Raw genomic sequence first — 20,842 nt, forward strand, 5'->3', positions numbered from 1 at the left:
AAGAAACGAATAAGAATATTGAATAATATAGGAGGTAAAAGTTTCTCCCAAATCCCCTCATATTAATATTGTGGACTCTTCTTTGGTCTAATCCTGCAGATATACTGTAGAGCCTGTGTGAATTTGCTGACTCCGTGTTCCACTGACCTTTCTTGCGCTGATTGTGAACGCAGATGAATCTACGTACAGTGATGATGCATGGGGGCTCTCACATCTTCATGAATGTTAAAAGTAATACACCAACGGCAACGGCATTATTGGGGCCCGAGCACTGAAGATAAGAATCCACAGTTAGCATGAACTCTCATACTCATCAAAGCATACAAACGATATGAGTCCAACCACTTCTACATACGAAACATGATCCCCTCATGATCACTGAAATATATAATGTGTTATTTTCACATCAACCTGATCTCATTGGAAGGCGTATAAATAGCATTTTAAGGACAATCTGCATGTCATGATAACACATTATAGGCTTTTCATGTGTCATTTAATGCATTTACCTTACAGTTATTACAGACTACATGGTGTGAAATGACACGGCAAAAGCAAGGACGCTGTTGTTATTGCACATGAAATGACTGACATAAAATTGCTGCGTCAATCATTCACTATTCGGTGCTACTTTCTCTGTATGGGTTGTGTGACAACTTGAACATACATGGAAAAGTCTGTTATTTTCCTTCATCCAGTTTAATGCAAAGTGATCGTACGTTGGAGAGAAATATTCCCAGTAACGGAGTGCTTGAACAAAGGTGAGGGCGCCTTTTACCCAAAATGTCCAGTAAGTCCAGTGAAGAGGTGAAAAACTGGGAAATAAATCCGCTGATGTTCATGAGCTCTTCTCTGGTGAAAGAGCTCCGGGTACTGTAGTAAAACACTGAACTAACACAGACAAAACAGAGTGCACCAACACACCAAGGCAGCCATCCGTGGCGCCTTCTTAAAATCAAAGATGAAGTTCACAGGGATGCACAAACCCCTCCACCACGATAAGGAGGCGATTCTTTTTCTTTTTTTTTTAAAGATTATTTTTTGGCTTTATTTGACCGTGTTGAGACAGAGACTGGAAATGGGAACGAGAGAGGGGAATCAAACCCAAGACGTTACGGTAATGAAGGCCCTCCAAGGTGGCCATCCTTGGGAGGGAATTCAAATACACTGTCAACTGTATGTTTCACTAGACCTACCAAACTTATTACCACACACTGAACTCCTAAATATTTTAAAACTGAGGGTTCTCTTAATGAAGATGATCCTCTTTTACTCCTTACATTACTTGCAAGACTGACTCCTCCACAATCAAACATCTTCGTACACTGGCGGATCCACAAGTATTCCATTGTTCCATTTCCTGTTGAACACATCGTGCTGTCCAATAAACCTACGCAATTTCTTCTCTTTAGCATTGCTTAAGCTAGAGAACAGAGCAACCTGCAGCAACATCTGTTTTTCCATGACTTTCTTGTAGTTTTTTTAACCTTTTATGGTCAAAAATACAACTTCCACACACTCAATACTATTAACAAAGAACTCTAAGTGACAAAACAAAAACCAAATAGTCTACGTGCAAACCAAAAATACAAAACCGAGCGTACGTTACCTCAAAACAGACGTATAATTAACCAAAAACAAAAATCAAAAACAAAACCCGATAACTATAGAAACAAAGTAAAAGCCTTCAGGGCCAGCAAAGGTCAAAACAAAACCAAAATAACTGGAGGAAAAAAAATCTAATATCTGTGAGAAACTCAAAGATAAACCAAAATACTGTTTAAAACTAAAACCCTGGAGACTCAAAGCAAATATGTATACGCTAGAACTGAAAATGAAGAGGAACAATGGAGAAGTCCAACCCCTGTAGCACTGCTAAATAAAACAAAACAAACAGATAAAAGATAAAACAAATCAAGTAGATGTAATGTGCAAACAAAATGCATTAATAATACAAAACAAATAAAGAATACAAAAAGCTAAATACAACAACCCAAGATAACCCAAAACAAAATAAGTCCATAAAAAACTCTCCCTTAGACAGAATTAAAGATCCCCCATAAGAACACAAAAAAGTGCTTTTGAAAAACCCTCTCACAAAAATAAGAGCCAAAAACAACCCAAGATTTTCAAAATAAGACATTTACTGCATGCATCTTTTTGGGTTGGTAAAAACGCAGGTTGAATTCTCTGTTGAAGATAAAGTCTCTTTTGATTTACTTCCACTCATTGTGGCATTTCTGTTCATAGAGTTCGTACATTTTGGTCACATTGTCCTCAATGTACAGCTGTGTGGTATATGCGACTCCGAGCCTCTGATCAGAGTTGTGTTGAGCTCTGGGATTGTGTTGCATAGTGAATGTTTGTCCCGTTTGGCTTGAGGGACGGCTGCGTGCAGACCTTGCAAACTTCTCAGATAAATTGAGGGTTTTTCAAAAAGAAATCCTTGCAGACTCGAACAGACATCCCCTGTGTGGTGAGACTGTATTCTATTGTACACAGCGGCGGTCCGCCTCTTTTCATCAATATCTTTTTCACTCACTCTTCTTCCTGGGACATGAATGTTTTTCAAAATTCACATAGCTTTGTCCTGCAGCCTTGTTTGTGTATTTTTTTTTTTTTTACCAGTTAGCATGGTCTCTCTTTCTTTCCCTTCCTCTTTGTTGGATCTCATCTCTGCTTTCATCAACACTCGCTGGCTCTAATATCAGAATTACATATTCTTCTTTAGCTTTCCTGTGCCTTTGTGTACCTGCATTCTCTGGGTTCGGTGCCTTGGTTACCTGCATGCCCTTTGTCCTGTCCATCAGCACCTCCATTGTCAGCGGTTGTCTGTCCCTCCTCATCTCCTACGTCATGAAACATACCATTAGCTGCTAGCTAGAATGCTAGCTTTAACCTTGGACTCAGCATTGACTTTGAATCCTGGATTATTTCATCCTCATTAACAAGCTCTTCTGCATAATTAAATAAGCTTTGTAACATTTTTCAACAGTAAAACGCTTTCTCCATCTCATGGTTGACCAGCCCGTTCTCACTCCCAGAGTGTAAGTTACTGACGTTTTGTCACGCTCCTCAGCAAAGCATCCTTTAGCGCACCAAACTTTCAATTAACTACAATGTAAACCCATCCATGGCAACAGTAAACGCTCCGGGAAAGTGCGCCGGGAGTGTGGTGACGTAGTTTAAAGCTTGAAAAAACACACACACCGGGCAGGCTTTCCTAAACCTAACTACGTGGTTTTGTTGCCTAAACCTAGGTTTGTTTGTTTTTTAATTCACAACGTTACGCACCTGTTTGCCGCGATCTTAGTGACGCTAAGGGGTCTGACAAAGCCTCAGTATGTGACGAGTTGGGATGAGAATGTGTTGGCTGGACCTAGCTGATTTAATCTGCATTCACATGGAATCAGGCAGAGGGAGAACATCTTCTGGACGGTACGGGAAAAACAAACAAACAGCAGACTGTCATGTGAAACACGCGCGTCAATATGTGATGGAATAAAATATATTAAATAAAATTAATTTGTGAATAATTCTAGCAATGCATTTAGCTGTAAAATACAGCTTTCTCTTATGATTATATTGCAAACTTAAACAACGTTTTCTAGTGTAAGGGAGTGGGAGTAACTTCTGGTTGTAAAATTGCATTGCGTAGGATGGCAAAAAGTTAAAATATTTTAACTTTGGACAGCTACCGTTAGCGTTGCCGGTATTTTCTACCGGCCTCACCTAATTTTACCGTCCTGTTCTCATCCACAAACATGATGTCCGGTTTGCCTGCTGTCTGCCTGACTCCATGTGAATGCAGTATCACATGTGGTCTCAGCCCTTTTGGCAGTAGAAAGAGCTCATCAAGAGCTTTCCTTTGAGTGATGTGTATATAATTCATTTTCGCATCAAAATGTCACGCCCCTCTGGTTGTCAACCCTTGATAGAGTGATTTCCCTTTTACTGGAGGCTTTATTGGAAAAGAATCTCTAACAGCAACGTTACCAGATGGCATTAAGTCACACGTTTGTTTGATCTGTCATAATCTAACCATGAATATCAACAGTTTATGATCCACCATGATATCTCATCAGCTGTTAAAATGTGCTGATTTCTAGTATTGAGCTTTTCTTCACCTAAAATGACAACGTTGTCAAATCTAGTATTTGGGATATCGCTCAACTGTTTTACATTATTTTTAAACAGACACAGAGGGTATGTTGGCCGCCAGTAAATCACAACTACAATCACATCTTGTCTATAGCGAAATGACAGGAAATGCATTCTGAATTTACATTTCAAATATTCAAAATGTTATACTCCAAATGTGCTTGACGATATATGTATGTATGCCGACTCCACCATGTCGCTGGTCTTTGATTGCAAAACAGGGTTATCCATGTTGTAAGCAGAGCAATGTGGAGCACTATGATGGTTATATTCGTCAATATGGGTAGTCTCAATTGAAACACTTGCAGGTAGCCAAGTTTCTGTTACAGCAATACAACTATAATCAAATAACTGAATGGAAACCGTTAGATCAGGCGAATGCCTGTCACGATCTGAGTCGTGACTCTGGGTTTTCCATGTGTTTCCTTGGTGTTTCTCCGTGTGCCGTGGGGAGTGGCGCTCCTCCCTCGGCTCCCTCCTGGCTTCAATTACTTCTGATTACCCGCACCTGCCTTCCATCAAGCTCATCACCATGCAGTGAATCAACCCCGTTCAGTCACTCATCTCCAAATCGTTGCTGCAACCGCTGTGAATCACACACGTCTGTTTCCTCAGCCTGCCTGTCACACCATATACCATGAGCTCTCGCTCTAGCCATGCTTCAGCTCAGTTCACCCATTCACTCCTGGTCTCTACAATTAATCCTTCATTCCTCTCAACCTACTGTCCTTGTCTGCATTTGGGTCCACCTGCACTTCTCATAACAATTGTCACATTCAGTGAGAATACCTTGTGACAGATTACTCATTGAGAGTGTATTCTTATTGGGTACAAAATGTGGCACATCATTAATAGAGTCCTGGGTGTTCTCTCTCTGCAGGAAATGGTTGAACGGTCAACCCACTTAAACTTTTAGCACAACTTAAAGCAGCGTATGCCTGACGTGGTGCAGAAATCGTCATAGAAATGACTGCTTGATCAACAGTTAACTCTTGCACCTGACTTTAATAGAAACCATCTACATAACCCTCACTTGCTGCTAACCCTTCCCTTGAAGACAACACTCAATAAAGTGTCCCTAACTACCGTACCTCGCTTTGTTGCCTCTCAATGCTGAGCATTGCTTAGCAATTACCCCATCTCTCATTCAGCTTTTAATGCAAGAAATTACACAATGCAGGCATGTGCATCTACTATATACTGAATGTCACTGCTAGCGTTCCAAGCCTTAAGTATGTCTGTTGGCGTTCCAAGCTTAAGTAAATCATTGTTGTATGTTAAAGATTGACGTTACAACACAACTTGCTGGTCAATACACTATCAAACAACTCAAGACGCTGAAAAAAAGGTAGTGCTGTCATCAGTTACTGCTGATTTCACCTTGGACATTACATAACTTGCCTCTTTCTTACTCTTATTTTATCACTTAAATCGTCATTTTCTAAAGAATGTGTAAGTGCACAGTCCGTTCTCATTCCCAGGGAGTCAAATACCAACACTTTGTCAAGGCCATCGGCGTTCGATACCGCCACACAAGGCACCCTTTAACGGCGCTATAAGACACACCGGGCTTTCCATTAACTATGATGTAAACCCATCAACAGCAACAACACACAGGTTGTTCAGCGACCTCAAAATACAGAATTCAAGTACAGGCATGAGGAGGCAGGACAGACTTTGGGCAACCTATTTTCAGAAAGTATCATTACTGATTACCCGTTCATATGCTATAATAACCAGAAAATAAACATTTTGATCGCTTTGTAAATGTGTTTATTCTATAAAAGAGCTGGAATTTATGAATATGCCGTTCAATTTCTTCATAAGGCTTTTGGTCTGTGGATGGTAGGGTACGCACAGGCTTCTCTCAAAGCCCAGCCGCTCACACAGGCCATAGTTGACCTTGAAATGATCATTAGGACAAACATAAGTCAGCAGGAGTAAGAAATACATCAGCACACCAACAGTTAGATCTTGATAGTTTGCTTCTTCAGTATTGGAAACCACTTTGGCAAGGTGCTCAGTTTTGTTTTTTGTTTTTTTTGTGCTTGCAGATGTAGTACAGGTCTCCATCTGGTGTTTAAATGTCATAATATTAGATTTATTGGGAGTTTTACCATAGCAGGTGTGTTCTAAAGTCTATATGGCATGCATCCTTCATCCTGTAAGTGTCAGCTCTCCCTTTATGACGTATCTTTCTTTGCTGGTTGAGCCCTCGGGATACCGGTTATGGACTTTCAGATCCAGCACTTGTTGCACAATACTGGGATCCATCCGAGTAAGGGTTAAATCAGCAGCAACTGGACTTGGTTTAGATTCTTGAAGATGTTTTGCTTCTCGTCCAAGAAGCTTCTTCACACAGAAAAATGAATCCAACAAACTTACAATACCAGCCTCTCTCAAATACACAGTCACATCTCAATTACTGACCCACTTTCACTCACAAGGACAATCACAGTCAATGCTCCATCATTCACTATCACTCTGAATAACTTCTCTCACTATCTCAATCTCTTAGTATCTCCTACAAACCCACAGAGTTGTGACACGTTAACCAAACTTATATAAGCTGGGTTTGTGTAGAGACAATGTTTCTACAGTAGCCCAGAACGGACAAACCAAACACTGGCTCTAGAGATGGCCATTCGCGTTTTTGCATCAGCCACCGTAGTTCTCCTACGCGCTTGGCACACAGAAGAAGAAGCTTATGTTGGCTGCAACTTCACCGGCAGATCCTGCACACTGCACCTTTAAGTAAAGGATCTGAATACTTCTTCCACCACTGCGGATAATGATCTTCACAGCACAGCATGTTTCTGTATGACAAATATACATTTGTGACGTACAGAGAGAAGAGGAGTGAAAGATGATTCAATACTGAAACATTCATCCTTCACATGCTGACATCTTGTGACCAGTGACGTGCACCGAAATATTTCTGCACATGGAGACACGGCCTTTGAGCGAGTGACCTGCTGTGCATCTGATTTTTCCGCATCATCATCAACTCACTCACCCTCTCTCACTGCCTCTTCCTCTCCTGTTCTTTGTCTTATTTTTTTTACCTTCTTTCTGTTTCTTTCACTTTGATCTAGCTCATCTGGATTTGCATCACTTTTTTAAGATCAGTTATTGGAAATAAAAGGCTTCACACCACCTGGTACCAGCTTCCAGCTCTGAACACAAGGTGACAGAAGCAACACCTTTTCTTTATAGTTGACGCAGCATCCCGCTGACATACCATTACAGCCTTTGAGTCATTTCTAGCTGTCCATCATGTAGACGATGTAATGTTTCTCAGACTCTGTGGCAAAGCCGTCAGCAGAATTTATTTCATTTTGTTCTCCCAAGTGTAGGTACAGTTTAAATTTCAAGTGATGGTTAGAATAAAAGCTCTGCTTGTTGCAGCTGTCATGTTACCACCAGCTTTTAGGTTTATTTTTACTCTTGTTGATTGTTTTTAATGTATGGATTATTTTATTTCCTGCCCAGACTAAGTAGTCAATTCTTGTACTCATATACTCTATTTTAAATTTAAAAATAGAGTAATTTATAAAAAATATATAGAAATAAACATATGAAAATATATATATATATATTTAAAAAGAAATATATATATATATATATATAAAATTTATATTTAAAAAATATAATATAATATATATATAAAATATTTAATATATATATATATTTAAAAAATGTAAAATATGAATATATATATATATATATATATAAAATATATATTTTAAAAATATAAAAAATAAAATATAACTAAATATATACAGAAATAAATCAACAAATGCATGTGAAAATAAATGAAAATGCTTATAATTTTTCCTTTGTGAATCATGAAAGTGTTTCTTATTCAATACTATAATCTCAAATAAAAGCCAGTATTCAAATTATGATAATTAGTGAGCAAGAACAACATTTTGTGTAACACAAAAAAAGAAAGAAAAAAGGCATGTCTACATTGTTGTTCTGATGTAAATTATGTTGGAATATACACCATCCAACAGCCAATTAAATCAGAAAACAGGTAGACATATGATAAAATGTACTTTTAAAAATGCCCGTTAGTCATCAATTCCAAGTAAAAGCCTGGTCCTGTCTGCATTTTGAGGTCAATTAAGGCCACTATTTTGTATATTTAAGGTGTTATTAAATGTCTTGTGTGTAAATAAAACAGCTAATGACAGGACAGAAGGTGTTAAAAGGATGAGCGATAATCAGTCTGACAGTGTGAGCTATTGTTAGTCTTCAGCAAATAATCAGCCCTGACAGCAGTGACGGACGTCCGCTTTGTCTTCTCCTGTTCACCGGCAGCCACAAGAGGGAGTCCGGACTTACTGTGTGTGTGTGTGTGTGTGTGTGTGTGTGTGTGTGTGTGTGTGTGTGCGTGTGTGCGTGCGTGCGTGCGTGCGTGCGTGCGTGCGTGTCCGTAGCCGTGCAGGGGGTCTGACTGTCTCAGCAGCTGCAGGCAGAATGACTGATTAGGAGTGGCGATCTCTTCCTCCGTCACTCACACACACAAACACAGATGAGACCACATACCATCATTCACTTCTTCATTCCCTGGTTTGTCTCAAGCTGTCGTCTCTTTGATTTGTTCCTAGTTGTTCTCTTTTGCTCTGCAGGAGGCCAAACACAGAGGTGAAGACGGAGGCCCTTTTCTTTATACAGTATATGCTGTGTAATCTCTCTTTAAATCGCTGTATTTTATCTTTTTCTTCACTTCGGCCTCCATGGAAACACATTCTCCACTAACCTTTCACACACTTGGTCCGTGTGATGTAACGACTACCATTAGTGTCACAGAATTTATGTTTCTGTAGTGTTTTATATTTCCAAAGGGAGTCACAGAAGCCTGGGGTAATGGGTGTCAGTTTGGCTCTCATTTTCTCATCTCAGCGAGACTCTATGCTGCCCCTCAGTGTTCAGCAACATACAAAATCATCAGGGTTTTAAAGGGTCAACACAAGTCACAGGAAAAACATGTTTCTCCTTTATCTGCCTTGTTTTTGTATTAGGAGATTAGTTCAACAATTTATATATATATATATATATATATATATATTTCTTTTTAATATGTAATTAAAAGTTCATTTAATTCCTTTTTTGTTTTTTACCTTGCTGTAGCCCATCCGGAAACCAAAATGTCCCAAATATCTGAGTAATAAATACTTTTACGGGTGAAATTTCTTGTCTGTTGTTATTTCTTGGGAGCTGGGAAGAGGGGGAATATCATTTTTACTTCTGCTCGGGTGAACATCTAGTCTTTCTGTAGTTAGAGGATTTTATGTGTCCAGGTTTTGAGGTATCTGCCTTGAATTATAATGTGTCACCTCAATGCAAGTGGCGTATCATTTTGTTTACGGTGCTCACACCATTGAGTGCAGCAGTTTATTTTTTTTAAAAATCCACATTATTTGAATCTTCTGCTGACCTTTTCGTAGTGCATCTTATCACATTATAACAGAACAAGATGCTGTAATGCCATCACTTTCTTGCAGAGACTTTGCATAGCATTGAATTTTTTTTTGCACAGGTTAATGGATTCACTTTGCCCTATAAGGTCACAACAGATATGTAAGTAATACAAGGGACATTAGATTAAAACAGTACCTGTAGGTCAGTGTTGTTTAAACATCAGTCATTGGGTCATAAAAAGGTTGAAGATGAAGCTGCTTTTCCAGTGTTTCTTAATAAGAATCTCCAGTGGAAATAAAGCTGGAGCAATTTAATCAGCTGTAATAAAACTGATCGAACACAGGCTTTGTTTTTCTGTGGTCACTTTCTTACATTTTGAAGATAAACTGCAGGCACTCATGCATTTTCAGATATTATCAGAAGGTTAATTTCATAAAGATACAAATGTATTTTAGAGCAAAACAGAAGAGGAAGAACACAAACAACCAGAGCTGTGGACAGAAAGGAGTCATCAATAATGTGCAGTTATGACTTTAAATCACCCGCGGTGGAGATTCTGTCTGAGCAAATTTACGGTAGCTCAGAGAGGTTACACAAATCAAACAGCACAACAGTGAAATTCAAGGTGAAATGGAAAACGACATAATAACAAGGTTAAGAGGTTTAGTCTGCAAGCACATTTATGTTTAGTATAAGAGTGGAGGAGGGGCCGGATGATATCAACAACGACTCCACATTTCATGGAGCAGCCACACCTATCGACGAGCCTTTCAGTGGTGGAAGAAGTGCTCAGATCTTGAAGCAAATACACCGCGTAGATAAACTAAAGTCATACATAAAAGTTTTACTTTTGTACTTTTACATAAACGTACAAACACAGGTGGACACCGATGGGGCGACCATCCCCCTTGGTGCCCCTTGCTTGAACAAAAAAAAAACGCAGCTAAAGTGCCCTCTTTGATGCCCCTATATGGTAGATAAAATGTGTCATGTTTTCTCCTTAACTGGAGAAAACATGATAAAGTGCCCTCTTGGGTGCCCTTAAATGGAGAAAACATGATAAAGTGCCCTCTTGGGTGCCCTTAAATGGAGAAAACATGAGAAAAGTGCCCTCTAAGGTTCCCTTAAATGGAGAAAACATGAGAAAAGTGCCCTCTAAGGTGCCCTTAAATGGAGAAAACTTGAGAAAAGTGCCCTCTAAGGTGCCCTTAAATGGAGAAAACTTGAGAAAAGTGCCCTCTAAGGTTCCCTTAAATGGAGAAAACTTGAGAAAAGTGCCCTCTAAGGTGCCCTTAAATGGAGAAAACGTGATGAAGTGCCCTCTAAGGTGCCCTTAAATGGAGAAAACTTGAGAAAAGTGCCCTCTAAGGTGCCCTTAAATGGAGAAAACGTGAGGAAGTGCCCTCTAAAGTGCCCTTAAATGGAGAAAACCTAATGAAGTGCCCTCTAGGGTGCCCTTAAATGGAGAAAACATCAAAGTTCCCTGTAGGGTGCCCTTCCAGTGGAGAAAACATGATGAAGTTCCCTCTAGGGTCCCCTTAAATTGGAGTAAACATGATGAAATACCCTCTAGGGTCCCCTTAAAATGGAGAAGATGCAATGCAGAGCCATATAAGCTGCCTTACATGCTAGAAAACGTTCTGCACACTGGTGCCCTTTTAATTGTTTTTTCCACCCCTGCCCTTCAGACAGACTGAGTCCGCCACTGCATACAAACGTATTGGCCTCAAAATATACTTAAAGTACAAAAAGTAAAAGCACTCATTATCCAGACTGGCCCATTTCAAAATAATATATTATAAGTTTATAATTATTAACCATTTTATCCATTTTCATCAGATCTTTTCCATCCAGTTAGAAGCACATGTTGGTTCAACTTTTTAGGACACCGAAGAAAAGTCGAACCCCAGAATCTCGAAGAAAACTGAAACTTTTTTTTATCTTCAGTTGTTTAGAAGGTCACTTGCTGTCAGATTTGTCTTTCTTGAACATCTATATCTCAAGAGCCTGAAAGGTTGAGTTGGCATTTCTGGGACTGCACAACCTTTATCTCAGATAATGGAATAGATTTAAAAACTTTTTATTCTACTTCCTCTTGTCTTCATGTTTGTTTTTATAGTTTTTCAATCTAGACTAGAGAATGTAATAGCTTTATGACCAAAAAAATACTCAATACTGCCCAATTTGATTATTAATTGTATGCTTTGACAGGATTTAGAGTAAATAAGTACTACAATGAACAGGCACATCCTGCTTTAAGAGTAAATACAAGCAATGATGACGTTTTACAATTAAAACTGAGGTGATCCAAGTATGCATGAAGTAGTTTGATCTGATAAAGTCGATCAGGTAAATACTGATAAATGTATCCCTATATATGAATAAATGCCATGCCTGGAGAAGAACCTCTGTTAACCCCCAACCACATCCTCACCCTTTCACCATTATCTCTTGACATGAATGTTTTTTGTTTCCCGGTTCCATCTCTGTTAGAAGGACCCACGGTGATGCTGACGGTGAATTCATCTAAAGGTAGATAAAGTTGTCTGTAACCATCTAAGCAGCACTACAAGAGCTTCCCTCCGGACCTCTGAATGGCCGCGGCTGTGGATGTGTCTGAGAGCTATCGGATCAATAAAGTCAAGCCTCAGCATGAGGAGAGTCACAGCGAGCAGTGTGTGTGTATTTGGAGAAAACCCGCACGGCAAGACATGAAGTCAGAGAAGCGTAAGACGTGAGCAGAGGGGCAGAAAAAAAACCTTAAAAAAACAAGCTGCAGGAAGCCGTCTGTGGAAGTTCAAGTGTTGTTTGACTTTGCTGACAAGCCGACCTGAAAATCAGTTTGTTTCAGACATCACAATGTGAGCAAGACTGAAAAGAGAGTCATGGTTTAACATTTAATACTTTAGTTTATGACTTAATATCTGCAAAACTATGCATGGTAACAAGCTAAACCACGGGTTCTCAAAATGTTGTACCGTAAATTAATGGAGTGCCCTTTAATTACTCTCTTAAAAGTGTTGAGACTATATCAACCTACATGTAAGAACAATGTGAGTCAAATGTCAACATTCAGTGAATGAAATGCAAAAACAGCTTTCTAGAGCTTTTTATTAGAACATTCAAAATGGAAAAAAAAAAATCTTTACATAATCCATCTCTGACAAAAAGTAACAAACAAATTAAAAAAAGTGAGATGCATAGATACAGAAGCAAAGCTGAGAGCATTGAGAAGTCATTACACATTCGAGTGGTTTGAGGAGGTGAAAATTGGAAAGCTAAAGGCCACATCAACAGGTCTAAAGCAGCTAAAAGAGATGAAAACATTGCTGGAACACCCTCGGCTTTCTGAGCGTTCTCCTTCAGCTGGAAGCTATGTGTGGATGTACGTGCATGTACTCGCTCATTGGGTCCATAGACTTCTCTTGTGTCCCGTATCTGGTCCAGGTACTGCGTGCTGCGCGAGGCGGTGAATGGCTAAGCTGCGAGAACGCATGGGACTGTGTATTCATGTCCATCTGCATGCATGTGTGCATGTTTATTTCTTGCGGTAGTCGTCTGCATAGGCTCTGTGATCCTGCTGCTCAGGGTACTGGTCTCCGTAGCGTCTCAGTATGTCCTGAAGGCTGGGCATACCCTGTGAGTGTGTCGGGTAGGACATGTGAGGCTCCTCCTGGCCGCTCTGGTAGGGCTCCGCCTCATACTGATCCTGTTCCTGCTCCTCCGGCTGCTGCTCCATCTCGTGGTTGTGGTCCTCCACGGCGTGGTGCTCGGGCTGGGCCTCTGGCTCAGGCTCGTAGCGGCGCAGGCGGCAGTCGCGGTCGTACTCTGGGTCGCAGTGCTGGTTGGTAGGCTCCATGACCCCGTTGCGGGAGCCGTCGGCGTTCAGGTGGGGCTCGTAGGCCTCGGCGGGGTAAGGGATGCGGCGGTGAATTCCAGAGCGAGGCTCGGCGGGCGTCACGGGGGAGCAGTCACGATCGTAGCCGATGTAGCAATCATAGCCCTCCTTGGTTTTACCTGGGGGGCCCAGTGGGTTGCGTTCCTCCTGTGCTGGCTCCTCATAAGGATTTGAAAAAGGGAACTGCTGCCTGGGGGTGGGAGAACCGCGGCGGTGCATGGCAGCCGCCGCCTCACGGATGGCGGCGAAAGGATCGTTGGGGTTGGACTCTGGAGCAGCCTCCATGCGTGAAGCATATTGGTCTTGACCTTGACCTTGAGCGTGGGCCATGAATCGGCGCAGCATGGCGTATTGGTCGTTAGCTGGAGGAGAAGGTTGGGCGCTAGGCTGCTGGTGGTACATAGCATAGGGATCAGTGACTCTGTTAGCATTAGCATAAGCATCCCTAAACATGGCATAGGGGTTGTTCTGTGCAGCAGGAGGAGCACGAATGGCAGCAGCCTCATCTTCTTCCTCATTTTTGTATGCATCAGGAGGCGAGGCGAATCTGGTGGCAGTCAGAGGGTTGCAGCCTTCTTCATAAAGAGGGTTGCAGGATCCAGGGCCGGCGGCGGCAGGGGGGTTAGGGGCACGAGGCGCCTGAGGGAACACATCACCATAAGTTATTATTATCAAGGCATAGCTGCAAATGAAAACACAAACAGAAAGCAGTTTTTAAAATCTGTGAAATTGTACCACTTTAATAAAATAAAGCGTACCTCGAGGGAGGCGGCGTGGGCACAGCGGGGATCCCGTGGGTCACAGTTGGGGTACTGCATGTAGAGACCAGAGGGGGCTTTCTGCACCAGTTTGGGTTTGCAGTTGGGGTCTTTCTTGGGGTCACAGCCGAGGTGGGCGTAGGAAGGCAGGGGTCCGGCAGAGGGTCCGTACCCGTGGGCTGCTCTCAGGTGGTACTGCAGGCACTCCACGTCATCATGGGAGCAGATACGCAGCAGCTCGGCCTTCTGCTCCTAAAGCATGACAAATACAAGCAGAAATGGTAGCAGGATGTCATTAAGGCGAGATAAACTGCTATATCTTGTAGTTAAAAGCCACTATATGCAGATCTTTTTATTCGATATCATGTTTGTACTTATTTTGGTAGGATAAGTTTGGGATTTTGACGAAACTTTAATGCAATCCACGTGAAACTCATTGTGGTTAGGTTCTTTTCAGCCATTCATTCTCATTATTCCCATATTGGATCAATGGAGGAGGGACACTGCCACTGCGTCTTCTTTAAAACTACCACAAGGGGGCACCAAAGTCCAAAATGTTCAAATCCTACATGCTTTTAGGTGTGTATCTTTGGTACAGATGCAACACTCTGCAACAACCTGAGGTTAAGTAAATTGCTGAAACTCAATCGACTAATTACTATCATATCCCACGAATCAAAAGGTGCAAAATGGTGCAAAAAAAGGTGCAAAAATGGAGTATAACATAACTAATGTCTTGAAGCATACCTTGGAAAGGAAAGGCGTGGCGGATGGAGCGTAGTAGTAATACCCGGACTGCGGGTCCTTGGCTGGAGCAGCAGTGCGGACGTACATAGGGGCTGGGGCCTTCACTGGTGCCGGGGCGGGGGTGGCGGCCGGGAGCACCAGGGGCAGGTAGGGGCTCTTGCCCTGGACCAAAGCAGCGTACAGGCAGTAGGCGTCCTTGGTGGGGTCGCAGGTTTTCACAGGTGCAGGCTTTGGGGGCTCTGGCTTAGGTTTGGGCCTGCTGGTGTAGGCAGACACACAGTTGGGGTCATCGGAGTCGGAGCAGGACTTGTAGACATCCCCCAGGTGGCGCAAGTAGGCCTTGTACGAGCGACGTCCCTCAGCTCGGTTCTTGTTCTGGAGGTAGGCCAAGTAGATGCGGTCCATCTCCTGAACCTGAGAGGGGAGGAGGAGATTGGTTAGCTACTTCCCAGTCTGAAAAGTGAATCCAATGCTTAAGTTTCTTAAATATGCATTCTTTCTAATAGCCAGCAGGGGGCGACTCCTCTGGTTGCAAAAAAAGAAGTCTGATTGTATAGAAGTCTATGAGAAAATGACACTACTTTTCACTTGTTTTATTACCTCAGTAAACATTGTAAACATGAGTTTATGGTCTCAAGAGACTTGCTGCCAGACGACCTATCCTAACCTTGACTATTCAAGGTCAAAGCCTAACCTTAACAATCTCACGAGAGCTCCTCAGTTTTACTGGTTCCCTTCTAGACAACCTTTCTAGAAACCTTCTGCGTTGGCTTCAGCACTGGAGGTTGCCGTTTGCATAGAATTGAGGGGAACTGCAGAGTTGAATGATAATTCTCTGTGGGTTTATCAGTAAGAGTGACCCCTTTCATTGTACACAGTTATCTGACTCATCGTTAATATGAAAATATTGATTAGAGCAGTTTTAAAACACATGAAATCTTATTATTGCAATCCGTTGTAACATCACTCGTGTGTGTACTCACGGCCTCCTGGTTGCCGTTGTCGGTGAAGTACTTGTACCAGTTCCAGAACTCAGAGTTCTGTTTGTACCAGCTGATGTTCCTGCGGTTGCGGATCAGCCTCCTGTGTGACTCTGCAGCAGTCGCCATCTCCTGGATACTTTCTCCCGCTGAGGGCAGAAAAGAGAAAAGAAGCTAATCCCCAATGCTTCTGCACTCACTTGGACATGTAGTTCAAGGACTTTTTTAAAGTTGATAACAAGATATTAAAGGCCTTGGACTTCTTATATTTGGGGGTTAGACATCATATTACTTTCTACTTGTCAAGAAGATAGCCTCTATATAACATCTCAGGGTCAGATGCTACATTGAGGTGAGACGAGGCGAAGCGAGGTGAGGTGATGAATTTGGGTGTTGCTCTTTAATCAGAATTCATGGACTCATTTTTCTACTTTCATGGTCTTTCATCCCTGGCAAATCGCCACTGTGTACTCTTTAGAAACAAATGTGCAAGTAAGGTAAAACAAAATCACATATTTACCATCTCCTTTCGCCTTTCGCACAATTGGTCCAGCAGATAGGAACGCTACAAAAACAGAGAAAAGCAAAATCAGATGTAAAATCCGTAAGTTGCTGAAGCCAACATGAAGCCCTGGAAATTGCTTACTCTCTCTATTCTGACCTTTTAAAGTATCTGCGATACATAAGCGGTGATATATGACATTAAACCTCAAACACTTACAGGTAGATATTACTCATTAAATCGGGGCAGAGGTAATTGGCTGTTCCCGAAGTGCTGGCGTCTGCAGCAGCTCTTTGTAGATTTTATAGGTGAGCCTGTAACATCACACCCCACGCTGCGCTTTCAAAGAGCTGCGTGTGCACATATACGTGTGTACGTATGTGCACTGTTTGACCCCATGCAGCTGACAGAACAGCAGATTCAGCTCTGCTGCAGGTTTCTTTCATCTCCACAGGGAAAAGGTGTTAATGCCTTACAGAAGGAGGAGGAGGAGGAGGAGGAGGAGGAGGAGGAGGAGGAGGAGGAGGAGGGGAAGGAGGAAGAACAAGAAGGGAACAGATGACAGCTTTAAAAGAGAGATCCAGAGGGGATAATTCAGGGTTGTGTGGTGCATGTCGGAAGTGGAAAAACATCAATCTCCTGCTTTAAAAAAAAGAGTTTTGATGAGCTTTGATGGGAGTAATCAGGAAGACGTGATGCACACTGTAGCGTGGAAGGTCACACATGCAAGCAAAGGTATGAATTTGCAGAGAAAAAACAGAATAGAGAAGTGAAGGTGACCCGAGGTGATGGAGCGACGTGGAGGAGGAAGAGGAGGAGGGTGGGCTAAATGATGCTGCCTCAGTGTGTATCCGCTGTATTGTTTTTTACGAGCCCGTAAAAACCTGGCGGGCACATCTGGAAACGCCAGAGCTTTAAGAGGGCAGAGGAGGAGGCGATGCTGACAGGTACTCATTTTTTTTACAGGACCAGGAACGATGAAAGAAACTTCTCCTCCTACTACTCCCTATTTTTCCCTTTTAACCAGACATTTTAACCAAACATTTTTAAAGGAAAGATGAGACTCGCCCCGTTGTAAATACGTCAATCATGTCAAGAGCAAACTGGAAACAGGTGGCGGAGGAGCAACCTGCTGTCGTGTTGAAACATTACAGATGATATATGAACACCACAGGCTACTGTATGTTAGAGAGCCACACTGTGATACACATGAAGCACAGTTGACGAGCCTCCGTGTCCGTGAACTGGTGAAGGGCAGAAACCCTGCTAACCCTCATCCTTGACATGTAGATTGTGAAGCTGTAACTCAAGTCAAATTTATTCATGACGCGTTTTAAGGTAATGAAGCAAACAGAGGCACAAAATACAGACCATAAAACATGAATGTCAAGCAAATGATTTGTGGATGATGACAAAGAAAATCTATCTGCTAAAACCAGTGATGGAAAGTAACTAAGTACATTTATTCAAGTACTTAAGTACAATTTTGTACGTATTTCTCTACTTGGAAAATCTGATTATGTGTAGTTATTTTAAGGTTTCTTGTACTCCCATATCCGCACAAATCTGTGAAAAGCAGACTGATTATAACATGCATACTGTGGTATGAACAGCTCCATCAACACCATGATTATCTCTAAACAGTTGTCATTTTGAATGATGTGCAATTTCTCACTCACAATACTTTATCTCCAGCATTTTGGGGGTTGCATGCATCGAACTAAATGGAGCTTTTCATTCAGAAAACATTACCTAAGCTCTTCATTCAACGCCTGCAAAATTAATTACCATCATTTGGGGATTTTTATCAAAGTGTGGCTTTGTTGTGTTGAAGAAAAAAAGCTCTAAATTAGGACCAATTACTGCCGTGTGTCCGCTAACATTAAGAGATAATAGCTGACATTTTTCATCAATGCATCCTTGTAATAATCAGGACATGAATGATTCATACTCAGCATAGTGCAGAGTGGTCATTTGAAATATTCCTCACCTAATTATTCATCCATTCATTCAGTATTATAATCATAAAACCTTTTTCTGTTTTATTCTATTTTTGTTGATTTTGGAAGCGAGAAATGTTAGCAACTTTGTGTTGTTTCTGTTTATAGTGTTATAATGTAGTCAGTTGAGATTATCAGTGTTGGAAAGTACATTTACTCAAGTAGTTAAGTACTTGAGTATTTCCATCTCATGCCACTTTATACTTCTACTCCACTACTAAATATTGTTCTTTTTACTCCACTACATTTATTTAACAGCTGCAGTTCCTTGTAGCTTACAGATTTCAGAGACATATGATGAAGTTTATAAAATATGTGTAAATTAAACAAGAGCTGAAACAGTTAATCGAATAATCAATTAGTTAATTAACAGAAAATTAATCTGCATATATAAAATACTTCAAATTAGCTTCATCTCTGCAACAGTAACACTCACGGGGGCCCATTTTCTTACTACTAGTACTTTTATTTTGATATTTCATGTACATTTTCTGACAATACTTTTACTTACAACTCTTTTACTTATAATGGAGTATATATAAAGTCTGAGCACTTCTTCAACTGCTGATGTTTACATAGTTTAGACCGTTTTAGTTCACTATAAGAGCCCTTTTATTTTATACAAGGGCTGTCCTCGACCAAGGAAATTGTTAGTCGACTAACACTCATACGATTTTGTCTTTAAAACTGAGTTTCTGCACAAAGAATCACACAAGAGCACCACTATAAATCATGTTTACCAGAGATGTGCTCATAAATTTCTTGTAAATAAGTCATTGAGCATGAAAAAAGCATAAAAAACGACTAATCGACTAAAGAAATCTTAGTCGACTAAGACCAAAACAACCGATTAGCCGACTAATTGACTAAGAGGGGTCAGCTCTACTATATAACTACAATAGTAATGATCTAGATGATGACAGATATTTCACATACTGACCCCGTAATGTGATAATGTCTGATCCCCACTGTTTACTCACCAGGCAGCAGAATCACAGCCAGCAGCGTTGTGATGAACACGCCGGTGAAACTGGTTCTCCTCCGTCCAGCCATGACTTCACCTCCTCCTCTCCTGCCAAAGACAGCGACATTTAAAATGATGCTCTACTTCCCAAAAACTCCATCACTTTTGTGCCTTAAAATCTTAGTACACAACAGAGAATTGTAGCTGACGTCAACTTCTTGTCGCAAATATCCAAAAATTATTGCAAACTTACATTTTCCATATATACCTCTGTATGTACACACATTTTAGGTTAGAGTTCACCCAGCGAGGGTCGTAAAATTACATTTTTAGTCAATCTATTTCCACTAATTCCTCACACAGCTGCATTTTTAGATGCAGATCTTCTCAGATGTTTGTTGCCTCCAAGACTGCAGAGAATCTTACAAACCTTATGAACCACTGGTGCAAGGTGTTAACTCCAATCACAACCTGAGACCTCAGAGCTGAGCTACTTTTCACCTGGAGAGCTGCTGAAGTGACCCCTGCAGTTTGGAAGTGAACTCTGACTCGGAGGCTTTTAAACAAACATGTTTGTCCTGGCTGGGCTGACGCTATTGGTTTTTGCCATCGTAAAACAGAACCAGGTGTTGTTCAGCAGTCACACTTGACTTCAACCTGAACTTGAATCCCTCCTAAGTACCTTAAAGTAAACACACAGAAGTGCAGAATCACCACACTGTTTGTTTCTCAGTCTCTTACCTGTGGTTATCTTCTCTTCTGTCTGCGGATCCAGATGTGGACTCAAATGAAGCCGACCGACCAGGTGACTCAGTCCTCCAGAGGCTCCAACACTAAGTGTATGTCTGTGTTTGTGTGTGTGTGTAAGGGTTTGATAGAGGGTCCTGGCACACCCTGTCCCGTCTGACAGACTGCCCTGATGAAGAAATCCGGGAAGGTTTTAAACCAAGCCCGTTCATTAACGCTCGCACAGAAAAAACGCACGCAGGGACCACCTGAGGGGGTCAAGGGCCACATCAACACGATGCGTGATTGGTTGGTTCGTTCAGAAAGTTTCAGCCAATTGGAGGCACCGTAATTAAAGACAGGAAAAGAGAGAAGGTGGGAGGGCTTGAAGCAGAGATGGAGACGTGGAGAGATGAGAAGTTATCACAAGTGGCGTTTTTTTAATTAAACATGATTGATGATTTATTCTAAAGAGTCACATTTAAGGTGAGAAATCAGATTCTGGATCTTTTTTTTTGGATGTAACAATCACTCGTAAGCAAGAAAAACCCAAAAGACAGAAAGGGACAGAAGAAAGAAAACATCAGGAAGTAATGAAGGGGAGCTGAGGTGCCACATAAGCACTTCTCAGAGACCCTCAATGAGGGCCAAACCACAGCTTCTGTCTAAACCTGAA

At 41.4% G+C, this 20,842-nt stretch overlaps 1 protein-coding gene across 1 annotated transcript; it reads right to left on the minus strand.

The window, feature by feature from the left end:
* Positions 1-12,671: 12,671 nt before the first annotated feature.
* and1 (actinodin1) lies at positions 12,672-20,335 on the minus strand. The gene is made up of 7 exons (XM_074621795.1): positions 20,182-20,335; positions 19,457-19,548; positions 16,495-16,539; positions 15,978-16,123; positions 14,995-15,408; positions 14,248-14,499; positions 12,672-14,128 (listed from the first exon to the last, which is right to left on the minus strand). Exons 2-7 carry the CDS (start codon positions 19,527-19,529, stop codon positions 13,130-13,132), a joined length of 1,929 nt encoding a protein of 642 aa, XP_074477896.1. The 5' UTR covers positions 19,530-19,548; positions 20,182-20,335; the 3' UTR covers positions 12,672-13,129.
* Positions 20,336-20,842: the final 507 nt, after the last annotated feature.

The sequence above is a fragment of the Sebastes fasciatus genome, chromosome 21 (assembly GCF_043250625.1).
Source record: "Sebastes fasciatus isolate fSebFas1 chromosome 21, fSebFas1.pri, whole genome shotgun sequence".
In the NCBI taxonomy this organism is placed as follows: Eukaryota; Metazoa; Chordata; class Actinopteri; order Perciformes; family Sebastidae; genus Sebastes; species Sebastes fasciatus.

Excerpts from the sequence above, each read along its gene's own strand:
- and1 (XM_074621795.1), bottom strand. The coding sequence starts at position 19,529 with ATGGCTGGACGGAGGAGAACCAGTTTCACCGGCGTGTTCATCACAACG. Across the intron at positions 15,409-15,977 it reads ACAACGGCAACCAGGAGGCC|GTTCAGGAGATGGACCGCAT; the intron begins GTGAGTACACAC and ends CTCCCCTCTCAG. Across the intron at positions 14,500-14,994 it reads CCACGCCTTTCCTTTCCAAG|GAGCAGAAGGCCGAGCTGCT; the intron begins GTATGCTTCAAG and ends GTCATGCTTTAG.